At 39.5% G+C, this 22,444-nt stretch overlaps 2 protein-coding genes and 1 pseudogene across 2 annotated transcripts; 1 reads left to right on the top strand and 2 right to left on the bottom strand.

The window, feature by feature from the left end:
* Nucleotides 1-8,307: 8,307 nt before the first annotated feature.
* On the bottom strand, nt 8,308-13,713 carry LOC115382152 (MICOS complex subunit MIC13-like). Its single transcript, XM_030083830.1, has 4 exons — nt 13,558-13,713; nt 10,640-10,796; nt 10,004-10,061; nt 8,308-9,756 (listed from the first exon to the last, which is right to left on the bottom strand). The coding sequence occupies exons 1-4, from the start codon at nt 13,584-13,586 to the stop codon at nt 9,659-9,661; spliced, it is 342 nt and encodes a 113-aa protein (XP_029939690.1). The 5' UTR covers nt 13,587-13,713; the 3' UTR covers nt 8,308-9,658.
* A 1,031-nt stretch (nt 13,714-14,744) lies between these two features.
* LOC115382153 (MICOS complex subunit MIC13-like) lies at nt 14,745-16,577 on the bottom strand (annotated as a pseudogene).
* A 458-nt stretch (nt 16,578-17,035) lies between these two features.
* Nucleotides 17,036-21,483, top strand: hsd11b1la (hydroxysteroid (11-beta) dehydrogenase 1-like a). The gene is made up of 6 exons (XM_030083147.1): nt 17,036-17,152; nt 19,107-19,242; nt 19,539-19,742; nt 20,065-20,158; nt 20,669-20,834; nt 20,954-21,483. The coding sequence occupies exons 2-6, from the start codon at nt 19,171-19,173 to the stop codon at nt 20,985-20,987; spliced, it is 570 nt and encodes a 189-aa protein (XP_029939007.1). The 5' UTR covers nt 17,036-17,152; nt 19,107-19,170; the 3' UTR covers nt 20,988-21,483.
* The last annotated feature ends 961 nt before the right edge of the window (nt 21,484-22,444 follow it).

Raw genomic sequence — 22,444 nt, 5'->3', positions numbered from 1 at the left:
AGGGCCCAGTGTGCAGTACTATTGATGCAGAGTAGTGAAATAAATCTATGCTGCTGTTTCTGCAGCTCCAGTTTGCTCTGTGAACTGTGGATGTTTACGCTGAACAGCTGTCTCTCGTCCAGTGTTACAGTGAACACAAACTGGTGAAGTAGCAAAAACTGCTGGAGAAACGACAATAGATCATATTTAATCCATTACAGAAGAGCAGAGCAGTCAGCTGATAGACCACACTCTGCATTTACACCCTGGGAATTACATCCAGCAATGTTACTGTCCAAAATCGTCTCCACCAGCTGCACCACAGGGTCTGATGGGTGGAGGCAGGGTGTGGGTGGTAGTGTCTTGCTGAACTGCTCTATTTCCCCCTTTGCTTTTTAACCAGGAGGAGGCTGGAGGACCAACCAGACCTGACGGAGCCCCTGAGAGAAATTCAGGCTTTAGGTGAGCTGGGAGCTGCAGCGTGATGAACGGCATGTCCATCAGGAGGAGCAGCAGGAGGAGCGGCGTCTGAACCTGCAGTTCCTTGAAGATGAAGCAGGGCAGCGAGGCTGAATGAGGCTGATTTGGCCTCTCAGCAGCAGCAGAGCCAGGCCTTCAGATGTCCCTGCAGCGGGTCTTTCTGCAGGTCCAGACCCCGAGAACCCACAGGAGCAGCTCAACAACTGGTGGTGTTGATGTCCTCTCCAATAAAAACCGTTTTCACACCCATATGTGTCTGAATTCACTTGTTCTTGCTCAACACAAGCACAGCAGTGTTTTTGCATTTGGCATTTCTTTCTAAGTAGTGGTGCTGAACGGAAATGAAATAACTCCATTTGTAAGGGATGTACAGGGTGGTGTTTTGAATATTTTACATGGTGATTATCATGAACTTCAATCAGACAATTCTGCACTGCGACATGTTACAGTAACAGTGCTTTATGGAAACACACTTCAGTCTGACTGCAGTTGAAGAGCGAAAGGTAAGGTGGTAGCCAGTATCATCTACATGTAGGGAGAAGCCAGTACTGATTTAATATTACCCTGTTACAGCTTTAAACAACACTGTCACTAAATACAGCCTTATAAAACAATTCTCCTGTCATCAACCAACTCTTCTGAGCTGGCCTCATGTTGACAAGCATGTAGTCTCTGCACAATTCCTAAGACTGGTTTGAAACTAAACCTTTAACAGCAAACTGTTTTCTGTCAGAAAAAAAAATTATGAATTTTACCCAGTTATGAGCAGATCTGTGCCTCATAAAGAGCAGAATAGACTATTTATCTCACCATGAAGACATTTAGTTATGGCGGCTCATAGAACAAGCTGGTGCAAATAAATGAGGACATTTGCAAATAAAGAATAAGTAATTGAAATCAAAAAGAAGAAAACATTGAACTTGATATACAACAGATCTAAAATATAACACTACTACTACTAAAATATAACTGGAGCTATAATATATAGAAGTATGTACAGATATGAACTTAATACATTTTGAAAATGTGATGATCAAGGGTTGTTTTGTTTTGTTTTTTTGTACTACCCACACGTTTTCAGCACAGCGTTTTCAGCCATGGTGATTATAATTCGTGCAAATCGATATTTTAACCCTCTGAATTTCAGTCATTTATTCTAGCAGAGGAGCTGGCCATGTCTTGGATCCATTGTTTTGGTGTCGCTGTGCTCTCTGCTGATTGGCTTCAGAAAAATTAGACTTATTGGCTGTGTTTTTCAGAGGGCAGAGCTCATTAACATCAACGACGTAAAAATCGCGCGTCTTGCTGATTTAAAACGCACGTTTTTTACGGCATTTTATTAAAAAAACAGGCGTTTTTTACTGCATCTTAAGGATCCGAGGCATTGGCTTAGTGGCGAACTGTGACTCTTTCCGGTTCAAAGGACAGACCAATTCTTTCGTCCAATCAGCGACGACTGATGTCACCCACTACTTAACCTGAAGGGGCAGCATTGCGCTAAACAAGCGTACAGCCTGCCGGAAATCATTAGAAGAAGAAGACTGATGTCACCCGATTTCCGTTTTCACCCGATTTCCGTTTTCTCTTTTGCCGTTGTGTTTTCTCTTTTTGTGTTGTGTTTTCTGATTTGGCGTTGTGTTTTCGGATTTGCCGTTGTGTTTTCTCTTTTTGTGTTGTGTTTTCTGATTTGCCGTTGTGTTTTCTGATTTGCCGTTGTGTTTTCTCTTTTTGTGTTGTGTTTTCTGATTTGGCGTTGTGTTTTCTGATTTGCTGTTGTGTTTTCTGATTTGCTGTTGTGTTTTCTCTTTTTGTGTTGTGTTTTCTGATTTGCTGTTGTGTTTTCTCTTTTTGTGTTGTGTTTTCTAATTTGCTGTTGTGTTTTCTGATTTGCCGTTATGTTTTCTCTTTTTGTGTTGTGTTTTCTGATTTGGCGTTGTGTTTTCTGATTTGCCGTTATGTTTTCTCTTTTTGTGTTGTGTTTTCTGATTTGCCGTTGTGTTTTCTCTTTTTGTGTTGTGTTTTCTTATTTGCATTCGTGTTTTCTCATTTGCCGTTGTGTTTTGCACCTCAGGGCCACCGTACTCCCGAGTGAACAACAACATGGAGAAACTTCAGAAAGCAGACAACAAAGGGAGTAAGAGGCACTCATTTCAAAATGAAAATGGCAACATATTTAGCTTAGTTCAGTTTAGTATTATTTACAGACAAAATAGAGGAAAAAAATCAATTGAATGCACAGCTGGGAACTTTAAAACTTGGGAATCAAAGGGAGCAGAAGAAAGAATGAGTGTATGTAACCTGAACCTTTCTATGCCACAATCAAACAATAAAAACACACAACAAACAATCAAAAAAAATGACTGTCTGAGAGGCTCACACAGCCATTTTCTCATATATCATAAACCATGATACCATTATTTTGGTCCGAGATCTTGGTTTTTTTTAAGACCTATGTACTTTTTAAATGATAGTTACTTTCTCGCTTTGAAAGTCTGTTCTAGATATTGACTAGTGAAGTTTGTGTTTTCTGCATATTTTGCAGAATAGTATCATTTTATGTTGAGAATTTTTCACAATTTTAACTGATTTATAATATTGGGTTGGATCTCCATGCATTTTTTCCACTGATTATTCTTTTGACTGTCCTCTGTAAAATGAAAATTCTTATCAATCGCAGCAATCAAAAACAAGTTTCCCTCAATGTTAATTTCAGCACCATCTATATTAGTTGAACCATCAATATTTTTTACTGTTGCTAAAGATCATTGTTTGTTTTCTCCATATTTAGTGACAATTTATCAACACACTTTTTTACATTAAATTAACAGACAACACATATTTTTAAATTCTTTGATGATCAGATCCAACACCTGTTTCAATTTTTTCCTAGAATAAAATAAAGTAGTATTATCTGCGAAGTGATACATGTTTAGTTGCAGAAATAAATGAATTAATATCAAAAACAAATAGTTTTTGTCCAAGGACCAACTCCTGCGGAACACTGCATTTTATATGATATGACTCGGAATCGATCTGTACATACTGCTCCCCATTTATGAGGTAACTAGAAATCCACTGATGTGTCACCCGTGATTGAATGGATGTGCCTGGTGATCTCTAGAGCTCCAGTATTACATTTAAAAAGACTCTGTGCTTTGTGGGAACCAGCAGTGGGACCGCTAAGCTGCGGGGCGCCTCAGTACTCTGCCTGAAGCAGGTGCTCCTAATTTGTATTTATCAGAGACAGACTGATAGTTCACTTAACTTTATAAAGTCTGGGGTAATCTTGTCCTCAGGCTCTAGAGATAAGTTTAAGAATGCCACCACATGTGTAATATCTGTAAAAATCATTTTTCCACATTAGAAAGTTTCCCTTTTTCCTCTTTTCTTTTCCTTGCATGAATAGCATGTGAGTCCAACATGAAAATGCAAACCCACCGCAACTTTGCCTCGCAGGGTTTGACCTACAATATGAAACAGGGACAAAATGTTGTGTGCTAAAATATGCATTTCACATGCTTGCGGATGCCTGGAATGAATGAAGTCAGCATTTAGAGTTCAGTCAAGTGGTGTCTCATTTGAAAGGATCAGCACTGAAATGTTATGGCTAAAGTTCTAAGGAGAGTAAAGACTGATAAGATATACAGTATCAAACAATTTTATTTATCAGGGAGTCCAGAGGTAATGGTTGTCTTCAAGATGCTTCAACTGCTTGTGCAATGGTTTCCAGTCTGGAAACCTATTTTGAAGCATTTTTTATTTAGAAGCTCATTCTTGTCTTTCCAGACCTTGACTCAAACGGCTATATCCACGCCCAGCTGTACTCGTCATTTTTATAGCATTCCTGTAGCAACATTTTGAATTCAGTGTTAAAGTCACGGAGGATGGCTCCTGTGGCATAATCATTACACACAGTTTGTTTATGTCTTGTGAAATTCACTTTAGGAGGGACTGCCATGCTTGTCAATGTACATGCAAATATTTCCAGACTTTGGAAAAGCATGCTTGAAAAACTCAACAGTCCCCTCAAGTCACAAAGTTTGCTGGAATCTCAACTTTCATGCATTGAAGCTGAGAAATATGCATTTCAGCCCATTCACACGCCCCACGCCACACCTTACATTTCACACACATAAATAACTCAGCTGTCGTCAGGACTTAAAAAAAAAAAGAAGTTCTCATGGCTATAAAAATCCTGGCGTTTGCCTTTGCCAGCAGCCACGCAACCTGTTGCGCCGTGAGAGCATCTTGCTGCTTTTGGAGATACACTACGCTCTATAAAAGCAGCACACTGTTAGGTTGGCTATACCAGCATCAGTGAGCTGTCAGCTTAGCTGCAAATCACACGCCAGCAAGCTACTTAGGTTTGAACGATGTGTTCATACTCCAACATCAGTGGACGGGACGTGATCTCACGCTGTGCACCTTGGACAGAACAGGACAGATTGTCAGTGAGGGACAGTCCAGTCCTTTTGTGAATTGTGTGACACTGGGAGTGTGAAAGAGGCTGCGGCTGACGCCTCTGCTATGAGAGCCGGTGGTTCGTTAACATTCCAAGATAAAATCACATTCTTTTCAGATCAGAAGTCTCACTAAATATTCCTAAATCAGTTTCACTTCATAGGAGAAATGGTCATCCACAAAATTGAAATGGTACGAAAGTGATGACAATATGGAAAGGGAGAATATAGTTTGAGAGATTCTTTTTATATGTAATTTACTCATTGATTTTACATAGCTATTCCTGTCTTAAAGCTGAAGTTAGCAGTGTTGGAAAGCTAGCTTGAGAGCCAGCAAAGCGTAAAAGTGGCTCCTCTTCTGAGGTCCTGGTCATACCTTGTATTAACTTGTGTCTCAGTCGGTAATTCAAGCACAGTTGGGGCATAAAGTGATGCCCATCTTAACATTGCAATAATGTTCATGCGAGGCAAGCTGTTTCAGATTGGTAGCTTCTGTCACTTCCTGCTGCACAGCTGAGCGATGGGTGACATTAATGCCAGATACGAACAGGGCTAGAATCCTCCATTTACAGCCATGCCCCCCCCCCCCCCCCCAATAATTGAACTGGCATCTCAGCAGGTCAGAGGAGAAAATGTTGAATGTTACATTTTTCATGAAAATACCAATTGCTGATTGTTAACGGGTCAACCCGCTAGTTTCACCAGGAAAGGGGTACTGGTTTGGGTACGCACCAAGAAAATGAGCCAGATTTCTTCTTCTACCTGTTGAGGCCTGTGCGTGGGCGTCTTGATGGTGTGTGGGCTGGGATCTGAGATCTGGGATTGCTGCAGATTGTCCATTTACTTCATTGTCCATTTGCTCACTGGTGTGTCATCGTTAGGGCCTGCAAGCCCTTCTCTGCTGGCCTAAATAAAATGTCTGAATCACAGACTGATTGCAACCACCCTGTGATCAATCCACCTCTTTTTCAGAATGAATTTGATGGCTGGTGGATGACATGATTAAAGCTACTTAATCAGCAGACTAGATAAACCATGTCAAATAAACGGATATTTAAATCAAGCACAGCGGAGACACTTACTGTCATGACTGTAGGAAAAGTGACACTGTGAATGCTAAGGTTACAGGCAGCATGTATGAGCTCACACTCGGCAACAAATCTTAGTTGAGGTCAGACTTTCAAAGGAATTTCACATCAAAAGATTTTGCAGCCATGAAGATCAATAGCTGGGATGTACTGTCAATGGGTATGCAGCAGGGTTTACACTCAGTGGGTCACCAGGTAGTCACGAGGCCAACACAAAGTCACAGAACCACCCACATATGCTTTTTTTCATACTTACAGGGAATTTACAGTCACAAGTTAGTCTGAGTAGCATGTATTGGAATTGTGGGAAGTAGGAGAAAACCACAGAAAAAAATTCACATAGGAACAGGGGTGACATACAAACATCAAGCAGAAACCAGAACTGAATTATGGACATTAAACTGTGAACTGAGAGTGGAGTTCATCCATCCTTTAAGTTAAGTGGATGTTAAATTTGCAAAGCTATTCATTTTGGTCATGGTATGTGACAAGATATATACAAATTCAATTGCAGAGGATGCAGGATTTAATGTTTGCTGGAAATAAAAAGAGAATAAAAATGTATTTATTTCAGCATATTTTTTTAATCAATTCCTTTGTAATAATTTGTGACAGGTAACTGCGCGATGAATCTATGTTAAATGTTTTAAACAGATGCTTTACACTGAGCTATCTTATAAATATAACTGTTTACAAAATACACTTATTCTGTGCCTCATCAGTCTCAGCATTGCTACCGGAGGACTTGCATCAAAGGTCACATTACTACTACTACTATTGCTACTACATTATTTTAATGACCCTTTTTTTCTTCAGAAGCCAATTTAATTGTGCACTTTTGAACATTTACCATAGCTACAGTCTAGCTTTAAATATTGACTGGGGTTTCAAGTGAATCAAGCGGGGCACTGAAGGAAAGAATCTTCACACACCACAGATTTTGTAAGCCAGAGACATTGGTGTCTTTGTGTTCACACATTTATTTCAATTTCAAACCCATGCAAACCATAAAAATACCCTTCAGCTCTTCAGTTTGTGGTCATATTTCAAGCTTCCCTTATAAGTATTGCAACGTGGCAAGTTGGCAGCTTTTCTTCCCATTTTAGCAGCAGCTAGGAAATTTTGTACTAATTTGTTTGTCCGATTGTCTGATGTCAGTGTGCCATTCATGTCATCATTACTTATTTATTTTCAGTTAGTTTCCATGATAAAGTTGTCAGTTTAAAACTCTGTTCCCTATTGCAGAATTAGAAGGCAATTTGTCCCCTTATTGGTTTTAAATAAAAACCTTTAGTGCGCATTTGTTTTAAAACATGTTGCCATAAATGCGGTTTTGACCTAATGAAACAAGAGATGGGCGTTATTTTATGGTTAATGCACTTCCTATTAATGGTGAAACTTTGAATACACACAAAGGGACCCTTCAGACTCTTATTTAGGCTGGCAAATTAACTTTGTACTCAACCCTGCAAAGGGTCATAAACACAGCCAAGAAAACCACCGGCTTCCCTCGGCCCTCCCTGGAAGATACTGTAAGCTCCAGATGCTGAAGGGACCACTGCCATCCTCTAAGACAGGGGTGGGGAATCCTGGTCCTGGAGGGCCGCAGACCTGCATGTTTTCCACGTCTCCCTGCTTCAACACACCTGAATCGAATCAAGATTCATGACCAAGTCCAGCAGAAAGCCAGATAACGAGCCTCATTGCAATCAGCTGTGTTGAAGCAGGGAGACATGGAAAACATGCAGGGCTGCGGCCCTCCAGGACCAGGATTCCCCACCCCTGCTCTAAGACCCCTCCCACCCAGCTCATCCTGTTTCAACTGGTGCCTTTCGGCAAGCACTACAGGTTGATAAAGACGAACACATCCAGACTTTTAAGTAGATTTTTACCCTTGGGCAATCAGATCTTTAAATAACCGCTGACTTGGGTAGTTGTATTTTAATATCCTCAAATGCTTTTACACTTTCTATTTATCTGTAATTTTATCCTACATGTACTTTTTATGTGCTCTTTTGTCTACTTTTTCTGATGCACAAAGAAAGACATGAACTCAGTCTTTCAGTGTCCCCAAATTATTTTTGATAAATAAATTAAATAAATGTTACCGAGTATTTGCTTTGCAGTCTGCTCTTTCATATATGGGCCCCGGTTTGAAGACAAGTAAGGAATGGTTCCAAAGTAGCTTTTAGTGACTATTAAGTCAGACTGTTTATTTTATATGTCATGATGTTTACAGCCACTTGTAGTAAAAAAATGCAGGTCTTGGGAGACCTGCAATTACCAATAATAATAAATGTGTGTATAAAAGTCCCAGATGACAATATTGGCATAAAATGTAACTAATCTACAGTGGAAAAACAGCAAGATGTTACAAAATGCATTTCTAAGATCATAAGAAAAAACAAAAAAGGCTAATAGTTTACTTTTTTATTGTGGTGTAGATAAAACAGAAACAAGACAGGTTGGAGAAAATTCATCCCAGTCTCACTCTAAATTGTGTAATAGTTCCATTTTTTTCCAATGTGCAAAACATTGTCATTTCACAAAAACAGCTCAGATAAGGTTTAAACTGCTCTCTCGTTTCTATGGGCAGAGCTTTAAAGATGTTACTGCCAACTCTCTTCCTAACTTGAAGAAAGTACAAAAAATCAAAATATTCCTTATGTTTTTGTTGGAAATTGCTATATTTTAAGATAACTTAAGAATTTAGCTTGGTTTGGCAAGTTTTCTAGCAATTAATGTACACTTTGTTTTCATAGAATTCATTTGGTTTACGGACAATATAACCATTTTTTTTTTAAATGTACATTCCCAACAAAGTTGCAGCACTGCTACATATTTCTTGTTACTACGGACACTGAGAACAATGAAGCAGAGGGAAGCTGATGTGTGTCACACACCGCTTTTCTTTCTTATTTATAAACTAAACAAGCTGCTCCTGAGGCTCGTACACAAGACGCACCACAGCTGAATTGTATGATTTAATTTCTTTTGTTAGAAGATGTTGTTCGGGTTAGAGATCTCCTCTTTCGTGTGCGAGACTAAAGACCATCTTACACTGGACCCGGAAAATATTCGGTACCGATGAGCAGCGAAACATTACGTCACACAGCAGCAAACAGAAACATGGACAAGAATTAGCCCGGCTGTATCCGAATGGATCTGGAGCTCCGCAGTGGAGGTTTGTCATCCCCACCAGATGTATATGCGTTGCAGGGTGCAAGGGGGAATTTTTATTTTAGAGGACCACCATCCAGTCATCCGATCATTTGTGGATTTACGAGTCTGCCATCTTTTGGAGAATCCCTGTTGTGTTGGCTGTCATATGAGGAGAAAACAGGCTCGCTGTTGAATCACTTGTGACTCTGTTGCAGCTGCGGGGTGCGTCAAACCTCAAGTAAAATTCCTATCCAGTGGAAGTACCGTCATTTATTACAATAGGGGCTGTTTGTAGACTTGTTCATATCTATGACCATATAGCTATGCCTGGAGCTACTGCTGCGTGACGTCATTTTTCCGCTGTGGATCCGTTCCGGAACGTTCCACAGCTGGTGTAAAATGGCCTTTAAGCTTTTGAAGAAGTGACGTCATTCTGAAGTGCAACAGTCAAATGCATTGAAATTTTCAAGTCCTCCTGAGAGTTCCTGTTCACTTGGTGAGGTCCTTTAGGTATTGCAAGCCTTGGCTTGTGTAGTCAGTTGCTTTTGTTGGAGCTTCTGAAAGAGTTGAAATTGTCCACCGGACTCCTGCAATGAAAGAAAAGGCAGCAGTTTGAGTTTGACACACTAGAATATGTTGCCCAAAGTTTCCATCAACAAAATGCCAAAGAGTAATCAGGGACTGCCCAATTAATTACCGTATCAAGACTATACAATCAACTGTCACTGCATGTCAAGTATTCACAATTTAGTTATTGACACACAGAAACACTTGACACAAGTAAATTTCAATCTGTTTTTCTATTTCAAAGAGAAACAAACATTCAATTCTTACCAGAGTTCCATGACTGAAGAGGGGAGAATTCAATCTCTGGCATAGCTGGAAGCTGAGTCTGCAGAAAGGGAACAGGATGTGTTAGTGTCTGTTCGCAGGATAGTGCACTGCTTTGTAGAGAAAGTATTTCAGGATGCTCAGGACATGACCCTTCCCTTATGACGCTCAATAACTGGCAATAATGATTGTGGGGATGATGGTTTTGTGCTTCATAAATACATAAAATTATTATCAGTAAACTACGCTTCAGGATATTAGTGAAATAGTTGCAGGGTGATGACATTTGTCTATGGAAAATAAAATGACCTGTACTGTCACTGATCCATACAAGGAAACAAACAAACCAAAACATGCCCATTTGCTCTCATGTAAATTGATGTACTTTGTGATCACCGTGAAATGTTCCAAAGCTATTTCTAAAGTTCAGTTTTTAAGTTAAAAGCATAGCTTGGCCAAAGGGTGTTTCTGTTTTCACTAATCCGAAGGAGGAAAAGAAGCCTATCCAGAAGCCTGCCAGACATTTGTAGGTCTCACATAACCTGAATGCAGGTAAATCTTTACAAACATTCCCAAGTCAGTCATGTTTGTTGTTGCTTTCGTTTGGGATGTGGAAGGACTATATATTGCTATTGGTACCTCCAGTCCAAAGTACTTCATCCACTCCTCTATGGCAGGCGGTATCGCTGCTTTCGCCTTCTGGAGGGCCTCTGAGCCCTGCTCACTGCTTCCCAACAGACCAGAGTCACAAGCAACGTAGAGAGCTCCTCCTGCGATGGTCACCTTCGTGGCAAGTCTGGAAATCAGAGACTAGTCCCACTCAATCTACTTTCCACAATGAAACAGAGCAGCATGAAGACTTATAGTAATCTAAACTCAATGATCTAAGACTTCTTCTACGCACAAAAAAGGTCTACTTCTGTCAAATATTGCTTATAAATTTGTCTAAATTTGTGTTATTGATACACACATCTGAAATTAGACAGCAGGATTAACACACAGGTGTGTCTTAGGTTAACCACAACAGTTCCATTCACACTGCAGACACATGCAACCCAATTCTGATTTTCTGCTCAAAATTGACCCTTATCTGATCGTGTTTGTTACCATGAAATTTTGCAATTCCAACTTTTTCACACCACACCAAGGCCTCATTCATATGTGGTACCAAATCAGAGAACTATTTGATCTTTGTCAATGTGATTTCAGTCTGAATGGTCACACAAACGCAACGTCCACGCCATTGACGTTGGACTGACGTCACACATCCTCAATCTTCTTCTTTCCCAAATCACTTTCTCAAAATTATGTCAGCTCTTATTGCACAACCACTTGAAAATTGATATACACGCACTGACCTGTCTGGCATCCATATTTACCCTGTAAACAGCACACTCAGCGTGACTTCATGCTTTTTCCGGTGCATGCTATTCATTATCTGGTTGTATCACGTTCACTCTGCAATCTGATGGAGGACACATTAAAATGTAGCGTGAATGATCATGCGAAAAAATTGGATCTCAGCAAGAAATCAGAATTGAGCATTAAGACCTGCAGTGTGAATGTAGCCAAAAAGACATCCGAAAACAGAGCTGCACAAGTCCGGGACTCAAGGACTGGTGTCCTGCATGTTTTAGATCTCTCCCAGCTGCAGCACTTCTGATTGAAATGAGGGGTTCATTACTGTTTTTTCTGGGGTGTTTTTGTTTTTGTTTTTTTAAGTACAGATTTGGTGATGACGTCCATATTAGATTGAGGTGTCCTGAAGCAGAGAGATTTAAAGAATGAAGGAAGTCAGCCCTCAAGGCCCAGAGTTGGGCAGACCTGCTCTAAAATGTGCAGTTTTATCGTTTTAAAGGGTCTGGGGGAGGGTCACAGAAAGCCAGTTAGTACTCTCTAGTGTAACTATCATTTGCCTCACACAGTGTAACATATCTCCTTGGCATAAAGTTGATCAGGTCGTTGATTGTGGCCTGTGGAATGTTGGTCCACTCTTCAATGACTGTGCAAAGTTGCTGGATATCTGCAGAAACTGGAACAAGCTATTGTATATTCTGACCCAGAACACCCCAACCATGCTCAGTGGGTGACATGTCTGGTGAGTATGCTGGCCATGCAAGAACTGGGGTATTTTCAGGTTCCAGGAATTGTATACAGATCTTTCAGCAATGGGCCGTGCATTACCACACCTCAGTGCTTCTCAATCCTGGTCCTCGACGTCCAGTGTCCTGCGGGTTTTAGAACTCTCCAAGATGCAACACACTTGATTGGAGTGAGGGCTCAATACTGGGTTTTATTACAAGCCAGATGAGGCCACCAACATCAGATTGAGGTGTGCTGAATAAAAGAGAGAGAGCTAAAACATGCAGGACACCAGACACTGAGGACCTGGACTGAGAAGCCCTGTCACAGTGCAATATAAAGCGATGGTGGAGGATGAGAGGCACAACAACGGGCCTCAGAATTTCATCAAGGCATAAAATGCCTTCAATAAAATGAACCTGCGTCAGTTGTCCATAACACAGGACTACCCATACTATAAGCCCACCACCATGGGCCACTCAATTACACAATGCTGATATCCAATAACTGCTCACCCACACGACGCCATAATGTCAGCTGTCTGCTCTGTCCAGTGAAAACCAGGATGGATCTTTAAGGATTACTCCTTTAAGGTGCCAGACTCCATCGAATGCAAACATTTGCCCACTCAAGTCGGTAATGATGAGAAACTGCAGTCAGGTCGAGACCTCCATGAGGACAAGCATGAAGACAAGCTTCCCTGAGATGGTTTCTGACTGTTAGTGCAGAAAATCTTTGGTTCTGAAAACTAACTGTTGCAGCAGGTGTCAATGGGGCCCACATGTATAAATAAAGGTAAAATAAAGTGTAGCTAGACTCAGACCATCACAGAGGTGAAGCTGCTGGAAATAGAGGTCCAGGACTTGTGTGGTTACTCATGGCCAGCAGTCCTGAAGGCCGGTTGAATATGCTGGCAAATTCTCTGAAATACCTTTAGAGACGGCTTAAGGTACAGAAATGAACACTGAATTCACAGGAAACTTCTGATGGACATTCCTACAGTCAGCATGCAAATTAAACTCTCCCTCAAAACTTTGGACTTCTGTAGCATTGTGTTGTGTGATAAAACTGAACGTTTAGCGTTTCCTGTCACCGTGGATAACCCAAGACACACCTGTGCAAAATCCCTGCAGTGACAGTCTATCCAGCATATGCCACCTGTAAGGTGGATCGATTGCCCCTGCGAAGGAGACGTGTTCACACAGATTCAGACCAATATGACAGCAATATTTGAGAGGAATAGCTCATTTGCAAACAGAAAGTCTTAGATCTTTGAGTTCAGCTTAGTGCATGTAAAATAATGCAACTAGTAAAACAAAACCTAGTAGATGCACTTTGTGCAGCAGACAGTATTTCTGCGTGTCTTTTGTGGGAGAGAAACCTCCTGTTCGACTGACAGCTAGCAGGCTAGCGGCGCATTTCAAACATACTGGACCATTCTAAAGAGAACCGCAAGGTTTAAAGAATATACTCACTTCACCACGGGCAATATCTTTGCCGCCATTGTCTACAGCTCCCCCCTCGTCTATTTATCACGTGCTATTGTTATTAAAAATGAAGCACTCCGCTGCAGAGAAACAGCGCTACCACAGTGAAGGACAAGCCTGTGCTCCAATGGACTGTCAATAAAGTTTCCGCTTTGAATGTCGGGAGTGAGGCTGATTCAGAGCCACAGATTCGTTGTCTCTGCCTTGCAAAACTTGACCGTCGACCAAGACACTATTTATTATTAAAAAAAAAATAAAAAATGTTTTTCAGCGTTACTTTATCTACTTTAAAAAGGCTACTTTAAACGTTGGCGGTAATGTTGACAGTCAGAGCCACATTTCAGTTCTGGGTCTTTTTTATGTTAACATTTCCTTTATTTATATTGGACTAGAAATTGTGTGATTTGTGGTACATGAATCTTAGTTTTCTAAAGGACTGAAGGACTGCGCTTGATTTTTGTAAAAACACTTATGGACCCAGTTTATTCAGGCTTTATACAAATCCAGTAAATCATCCATTACATGCCTGTTTAACTTTATTATTGTCAACTCTGCATTTAGTGTTTTAAACTGTGCCTATTTCATTTACCGTTTTATTCTTTACTTATGTCTTGGCATCTACACTTGCAGCTTTAAGTGTCTAAAAAAATCTGTGACTTTAATTTTCATGATGTTAAATATTTTCAGTCACTTCGAGAATAAGATGCTGTGACAGGTGGTAGGAGGCCTACAGGTCTGAATGTTTGTGTAAAAGTTCCAAATCACATTATTAGCTGTACAATACAACTAAAATACAGTGAGAACATAGTAAGTTATTCAAAAACACATTAGAATGGTTGTTTAAAAAAAAGGCACACTTTTTTCCCTAGACAATGTAGACAATTCAGTCAGGAATAGGATAAGGTGAAAAAAAAAATCACAGAGGGTAATTTAAATATTGACTGTTGCATCAAACTTTATTCTTTTTTTTTAATTTCTTATCTTTTCTAGATACACTGATAAGTTAAAGACACTCACAAGATACAGAATATAAGTCTGGAATTTGTGAGGATTCAAGAATGTGACCAACTTTCAAACATTATCCCAGGATGTTACATGGGAGAAAGAGAAATTCACTATGTGAGGCATATGACAAAGTCATTATGCTTTTTGCCATCGCAGACATCATCAAGTTAATCCCACCATCAGTAAAAGGACAAAAGTAACCTTTCACCAGAACTCAATTGTATGATTTTTTTTTTTGTTAGAAGTTTTTTTTTTTTTTTAATTTGGGTTAGGAAACTCCTCTTTCAAATGGGAGATGACAACTTTTGAAGAAGTGACATCATTCTAATGTGTAAAAGTCAAATGCATTGAAATTTTCAAGTCCTCCTGAGAGTTCCTGTTCACTTGGTGAGGTCCTTTAGGTATTGCAAGCCTTGGCTTGTGTAGTCAGTTGCTTTTGTTGGAGCTTCTGAAAGAGTTGAAATTGTCCACCGGACTCCTGCAATGAAAGAAAAGGCAGCAGTTTGAGTTTGACACATTAGAATATGTTGCCCAATGTCTTCATTAACAAAATGCCAAAGAGTAATCAGGGACTGCCCAATTAATTACCGTATCAAGACTATACAATCAACTGTCACTGCATGTCAAGTATTCACAATTTAGTTATTGACACACAGAAACACTTGACACAAGTAAATTTCAATCTGTTTTTCTATTTCAAAGAGAAACAAACATTCAATTCTTACCAGAGTTCCAAGACTGAAGAGGGGAGAATTCAATCGTTGGCATAGCTGGAAGCTGAGTCTGCAGAAAGGGAACAGGATGTGTTAGTGTCTGTTCGCAGCATAGTGCACTGCCTTGTAGATAAAGTATTTCAGGATACTCAGGACATGACCCTTCCCTTATGACGCTCAATAGCTGGCAATAATGATTGTGGGGATGATGGTTTTGTGCTTCATAAATACATAAAATTATTATCAGTAAACTACGCTTCAGGATATTAGTGAAATAGTTGCAGGGTGATGACATTTGTCTATGGAAAATAAAATGACCTGTACTGTCACTGATCCATACAAGGAAACAAACAAACCAAAACATGCCCATTTGCTCTCATGTAAATTGATGTACTTTGTGATCACCTTGAAATGTTCCAAAGCTATTTCTAAACTTCAGTTTTTAAGTTAAAAGCATAGCTTGGTCAATGGGTGTTTCTGTTTTCACTAATCCAAAGGAGGGAAAAAAAAATGTCCAGAAGCCTGCCAGACATTTGTAGGTCTCACATAACCTGAATGCAGGTAAATCTTACAAACATTCCCAAGTCAGTCATGTTTGTTGTTGCTTTCGTTTGGGATGTGGAAGGACTATATATTGCTATTGGTACCTCCAGTCCAAAGTACTTCATCCACTCCTCTATGGCAGGCGGTTATCGCTGCTTTCGCCTTCTGGAGGGCCTCTGAGCCCTGCTCACTGCTTCCCCAACAGACCAGAGTCACAAGCACGTAGAGAGCTCCTCCTGCGATGGTCACCTTCGTGGCAAGTCTGGAAATCAGAGATTAGTCCCACTCACTTTCCACAATGAAAACAGAGCAGCATGAAGACTTATAGTACTACTCTGACGAGTTTATCAACCAGTTGTTCAGTTGTACAGCTCCTGTTTATATTTGCAATTACACTTTTATAAGATTTAATCTTAGCGTGTATTTGCTTAAAATATATATAATGCAACTAGTTAAGTAGAGGCACTTTGTGCCGCAGACAGTATTCCTGCGTGTCTTTTGTGGGAGAGAAACCTCCTGTGTCGACTGACAGCTAGCAGGCTAGCGGCGCATTTCAAACATACTGGACCATTCTTCAGAGAACCGCAAGGTTTATAGAATATACTTACTTTACCACGGGCAATATCTTTGCCGCCATTGTCTACAGCTTTCCCCCCGTCGGTTTGCGTGATGTTGTTATTAAAGATGAAGCACTCCGCAGCAGAGAAACAGTGTTGCCACTCTAAAGGACAACCCTGTGCTCCAAAGGACTGTCAATAAAGTTTCCGCTTTGAATGTCGGCAGTGATGCTGATTCAGAGCCGCAGATTCGTTGTTTTTTTTTCTGAACTCTTTCAGCTACAACAGCAATAAAATAAAATAAAATAAAATAAAATAAAATAAAATAAAATAAAATAAAATAAAATAAACACATAAAATTATATAATTGATAGGCTAAAGGTTCCTTGTTGGACCAGTTATTGTTGTTTGCAAAAAAAAAAAAAAAAAATCTGATTAGGTGTACATACTTAAAAAGTTGCAGTATTTCAAAGTGGCTGGATTAGATTTATGTAAACACTGAGGGACCTAGTTTCAGAGCGGATCCAGTGAGGCAGTCAATCTTTCATCAGAGACACACCCCCTCCATGACGGAAAAGAGAAAGGGGAGGAGATCGTTGCATAAATGGCACTTGTTTCCCCTCACAACTTCAAAGCGCACTTGCTATAATCGTATGCTCCTGTTTGACTGGGAAGAAGTTTCCAAAATGAAAGCTTTATCAAAAATTTATTGTTGAGTATATGTTTTGCTGTCCTCGCTTTCATATGGAGTGGGCCCAGGTTTGAACAAGGTAAGGAAGATTTGAGTGCTATTGAAATCTGTTATTTTATGTTTCATCATGTTTGATGTCTTAGTCTGCATCTCTTACGTATAACGTTTGTGTATAAAAATTCTAGAAGAGTTTTTACAGCTGTTACAGAATGCATTGGAATGATTGTATGAAAAAAAAAATGTACAGAAGCTTTAGTTTTTTTTTCCACTGACAGTGTAGATAATGCAGTAAGGCACAAGATAATGAGGAGCAAATCTCACTTCTAGGGTTATTTCAATATTGACCGTTGCATCAGACCTTATCAAGCAAGTGATAGTAGCTGATTCATTCATTTATTGCTGTTGTCGTTGTTATATTCTTGTTTTTTTCGACCAGATAGACTGAGTTACTGACCCTTACAGGATATGGAAGATAATAAGCCCGCAATTTATGAGGATTTTAGAATGTGTCAAAGTTTTAAATGCCATCAGTTCTGGGTTTAAAAAACTTAAAGTCCAGGGAAATGATTATGTGTTACTATTATATGTATGCAAACCTTTAAACTTGGTGTGCACACTTTGCATATAGTAAACCACAAAACACAGAAACTGTATCAAAGTAAACAATGAATTTCTTACTTTAATAAAAACAAAAAGCATATATAACAACAAAAATATTCCCCTTCAAACAAGTTTTGTAAACAACACTTTACCCTATGCTGGTAGAATTAAATAGCATAAAATGAAGTATTTAATTGCAGGTATGTTCAGTTCAGTATGGTGCAAATGGAAAAAAAAAAAAACTTTACTCAATCTTCAAAAGTGCAACATAAGTCCAGCCAGTGACCATCTCTAACTTGCTCTCTCCCTCCTGTGCAGCAATCAGAGCTTCAGTCACACCTCAGTTAGTCAACCTGGACCTGCACACAGCACCTCACACATCTCTGCAGAAAAATATCTCAAAGGCATAACATTCCTTTACACAAAATTCAATAAAATACATTGAAACATTTTAACTATTCTCATGTCTTTAAACACACTAGAAAGAAACTGAACATATGTATCCAAAACCACTCTTTTTAGTACCTTTTCAACCTACTTATTTGCATATTTCAATATATATTAGTATGTCTCACTGAGCTACAAATTGAACATTTGGAAATACTCTGGCAATTTAATTCAACTTATTTTCCAACTTTACTCCACTTATTTCATCATGGTTCACTGTGCAAGCATGAGCTGTGTAATCAAGAATATGAACCTTAAACTGCACGGGTCACATTTTTAGAAACACCATGAAAATTCATCAAAAGACTGATGATATAACATAAATACATGGTTTTGACTCTGCACTGAATAAAAAAAAATCTGTGTATAATAATGATGACGATGAAAGTTTTCCTTTAAGAAATTTGGGAGGGTATATGCGAGTAATCAACAGTAATCTGCTTTCCGCTTGTGATTGAGGTTAAACCAGAGAGTGAAAGCGCCTTTTATGCTTATTGTGTGGACATGCTTTAAGGGTGAAATTTCTGTAAGTAATGAAATTATGTGGTTTGAGAGGTCCTATTTACTGATTTCAATAAGTGGAGCATTATTTCACATCACAGAAAGCTACAGCCACTGTTCAAGATCTTATATTTTCTGTACACTGATTTTTATGAGCAACTGGTCATTGCTGTGGAAGGTCTCGACGCCCTTTGAGCTGAAACAACTCATTCAGCAATTTCAGTCAGCTTCTTATCTGTTTATGGTGGGGAAAGTAGGAAAAAAAGATAAATTATTATTCAACAAAAAAAATCTGTTCTTCGCATGTTTGTGTGAAACCATTTAACAAGTAAATCATGTTTCCCTGTGGTTCTGCTCTTCATGTTGCTACATTGAACTCAAGGTGTTTTTTTTTTAATCGTTATACAATTTATGCATACATCTTCCACTGTCTGGTGTTTCTAGCTCTGATGTTCTTGCACTAAAACGGTATGATTTCGTTGCAGAGACACTGAGAGGTGCAAAGGTATTGGTGACTGGAGCCAGTACAGGCATTGGTGAACAAATGGCATATCATTATGCCCGCTTTGGAGCCCAGGTGGTTATCACAGCAAGAAGGGAGAAAGTGTTACAGCAGGTCAGTGAAATTTACAGCTTTTAAAGAGTGTCAAAGCTCATACAGGCAGACAGACTTTACAATTAGTGCAACATGCAGACATTTTTCACCTTGTCATTTGGTCCTTAAATTTTGTATCCATCATGTTCTAGACAGTGTTTAAATAGAAATCAAGCCAGACTGAAAGCAATAGCAAATTAATAGGAAAGATCCCTTCTTTGATTAAAATATATCACTATGAAATCAGAGATGTTTTCTGCATCGATTTCTGTAGCTGCTTTGGACAATTATCAATTTATGCTGCTTTTATTTTCAAGGTGGCAGAGAAGTGCCTGCAGTTGGGAGCCCAGAAAGCACTGTATATAGCTGCGGACATGGCCAGTGAGTCTGACCCCGAGAAAGTGGTAGACTTTGCTCTGGAGAAGCTTGGAGGATTGGATTATTTGGTTCTCAATCACATTGGTCCAAGCCCCTTCAGCATGTGGGAAGGAGACGTGGACCACACCAAGTGGTTGATGAAGGTAATCTAGTAATTTGACAGTCTATCACAGTGGTGTTTGAAACCTTGATTCTGGATATTCCTACTCCTGCATGTTTTTGTTTGCTTGTTTGTTTTGTTTTTTATAATGTCTATCTGCTTCATAACACCTGAATCCACTGATTGTGGCTCACCTATTACCTCAGAAAGCCCGATAAGGAGCCCATCATTACAATCATGTTTGCTGGAGCAGGGAGAGACTTAAAACCTTTAGAACATCAGCCCTCTATCAACATTACTGTACCCCACACACAAAGTGAACACAGTGTCCTGACCCCTGCATTTGTTTGTATGCTCTTTTAAAGGTAAATTTCTTCAGCTACGTTCAGATGGCTTGGAAGGCTTTGGCTTCTCTTGAGGATAGTAAAGGGTCACTGGTGGTGGTTTCATCCCTTTTGGGTGGGTTTGCCATGTTTTTATGCACAAGTTATGGAAGGCTAAATAATTAATGCAAGCAGTATACAAATAAATGGATAAATGCTTTTATGGTAAAATTCCATCATATTTGATTAATTCCTGTGAAAAACATCATTCTTGGTTGTTGAATGCCTTTATTGCAGAAAACATTTTTTTTGCATGACTACCTGAAATCTCAGTCATTTCTCATAGACTTTGTTTAAAATAAAAAGAAACATGCTGATTTTCTTGGTGCTTTTGAGCCAGGAGTTTTGGATTATCTATTCCACAGAATATAAAAACTCACAGTTTGCATATATGCAGCTTCAGCAGCTGAAGAACATAATGTCTCAAGCTAATAAGTCAGGGTTCATCAGAATGATATGAAGTTTCATGTTATGTTTGTACTGACTGCTATCTTTAGAAAAAGTCCTGTGGGTGTCCAGGTGTCCACCGGGACCCTTTTCACTGCCCCCATCCCTAAAATACTAAACAGATGTTTATACTTCACAGGTAAAATGCCAAGTCCTTTTGTGGCTCCTTATACTTCAACAAAGTTTGCCTTGAATGGTTTTTTTGGGGCCCTCAACCATGAGCTGGCTATGAAGAGGAGCAACGTGTCCATCTCAATATGCACGCTGGGTCTCATCGACACTGAAACTGCAATGGAAAAAGTCAAGTTAGTATATTAGCACATGCCAAAAGGGTACAGAAATGAACTGATATGATTCTGATATTCATGGTTTTGGACACGTACCTGTGTTTTTTTTTTTTTTTTGTTGTTGTTTTTTTTTCTAGGGGAGTTACTAATGTACCGGCTTACCCTGCCTAGACCGCTGCACTGAACATCATCAAGACAGGAGCTACGAGACAACCGGAGCTTTTCTACACCTTTGGTTCACACATGTTGTGACACTTACGAAAGATTGGTTTCCATCGTCACAAATTATGTAATCCAAATTCCTACAGCTATGATCAATGAGAGACATTTTTCTACACATCATTGGTCATCTGTTGTTAGGTGCCAAATGGTAAATATTCAAATGTTACATGTTCTGAGTTTACATACCTAATTTAAACACAATGATGCACTGTACACACTAATTGAACATAATTATCCTGTTGGTGGTCTTGTCTATGATTAGTATTTTGCCCTTGTTATTCTGTACAGCATTCACATTTCAGGACTCACAACATTTCAACTCATCTCCGAATGATCAATTTACAGTTATATAATGTGCATATTAGGAGAGAAAAGCTCATGATTTGAGTTGCTTCACTTAGAATATCTCAAAAAATATTATTTCATGTCTGCAGAATACAGACACTGTTGTGGTCGAGCAATTGCACTAATGAGTCCAAATAAGATTAAAATGAATGACGTGTGTGGTTTATCAAGAAAGACAACACATTTGAGACTGTGCATTCTACCTTAAATTCCCTTATGGTGTTTAAAATAAGAAAAAAAAAATCTAAGTGGGCCAGCAGATTCTTTAGCCTTGGTAGGAATCTGTTTTTTGTTTAAATTTAGAAGTTTTTTTTTCCTTTCTTTCATGAGTTTCCACTCAGGGTTTCAATGCTCTCCCTGTACGCGGGTTTTCCTGGAGTATACTCCACTTTGCCCCAACAGTCTAAAATCAGTTAACTGTTGACATTATACTGCCCATAGGTGTGAAAAAGAGTGTCAACTGGGATTTTCTCCAGTCCCACATGATTAACTTTATTCCCCCCCCCCCCCCCCCCCCCCCCACACACACACACACACACACACACACACACACACACAACAACACCACAAAAGCTACTCTTGAGAAATGTTTGGGTTTATTTCCTCCTCCTACAGTGATACACCTTTTACACCATGGCCTGAGACATGTTTCCTATTCTGACCGAAGATTCTTCCATCCGTCCATCCATCCTTTATACTGCTTAATTCTGAGCAGAGTCACGTTGCACGACACTATACGGACAGGCCAACAGTCCATCGTGGGACAAAAACACAGACAATCACACACCCTCTCTTTTTGGCCATTTAATGTCACCAGTTATCCTCACATGCATGTTTTTGGACTGTGGGAGGAAACACCGTACCTGGAGAAAATCTACATTTGTTTTGGCATAAACAAAACACATGACTGAAGAAATGAATCAAATGTTACCTTAATTAGTGTCAATGGTGTTATATGAAAAACATCACACTCAATGATAAACAGGGCTGAGAATCTCTGTGGCAGGACTGTAGCCTTGTGCCTATGACCAAATCACAGCCATGCTTATATTCAATGCAAT

This window comes from Salarias fasciatus, chromosome 23, assembly GCF_902148845.1.
Source record: "Salarias fasciatus chromosome 23, fSalaFa1.1, whole genome shotgun sequence".
NCBI classification, from domain to species: domain Eukaryota; kingdom Metazoa; phylum Chordata; class Actinopteri; order Blenniiformes; family Blenniidae; genus Salarias; species Salarias fasciatus.
Note: the sequence above shows the minus strand (reverse complement) of the source record. Positions and strands in the feature narration are given on the sequence as shown.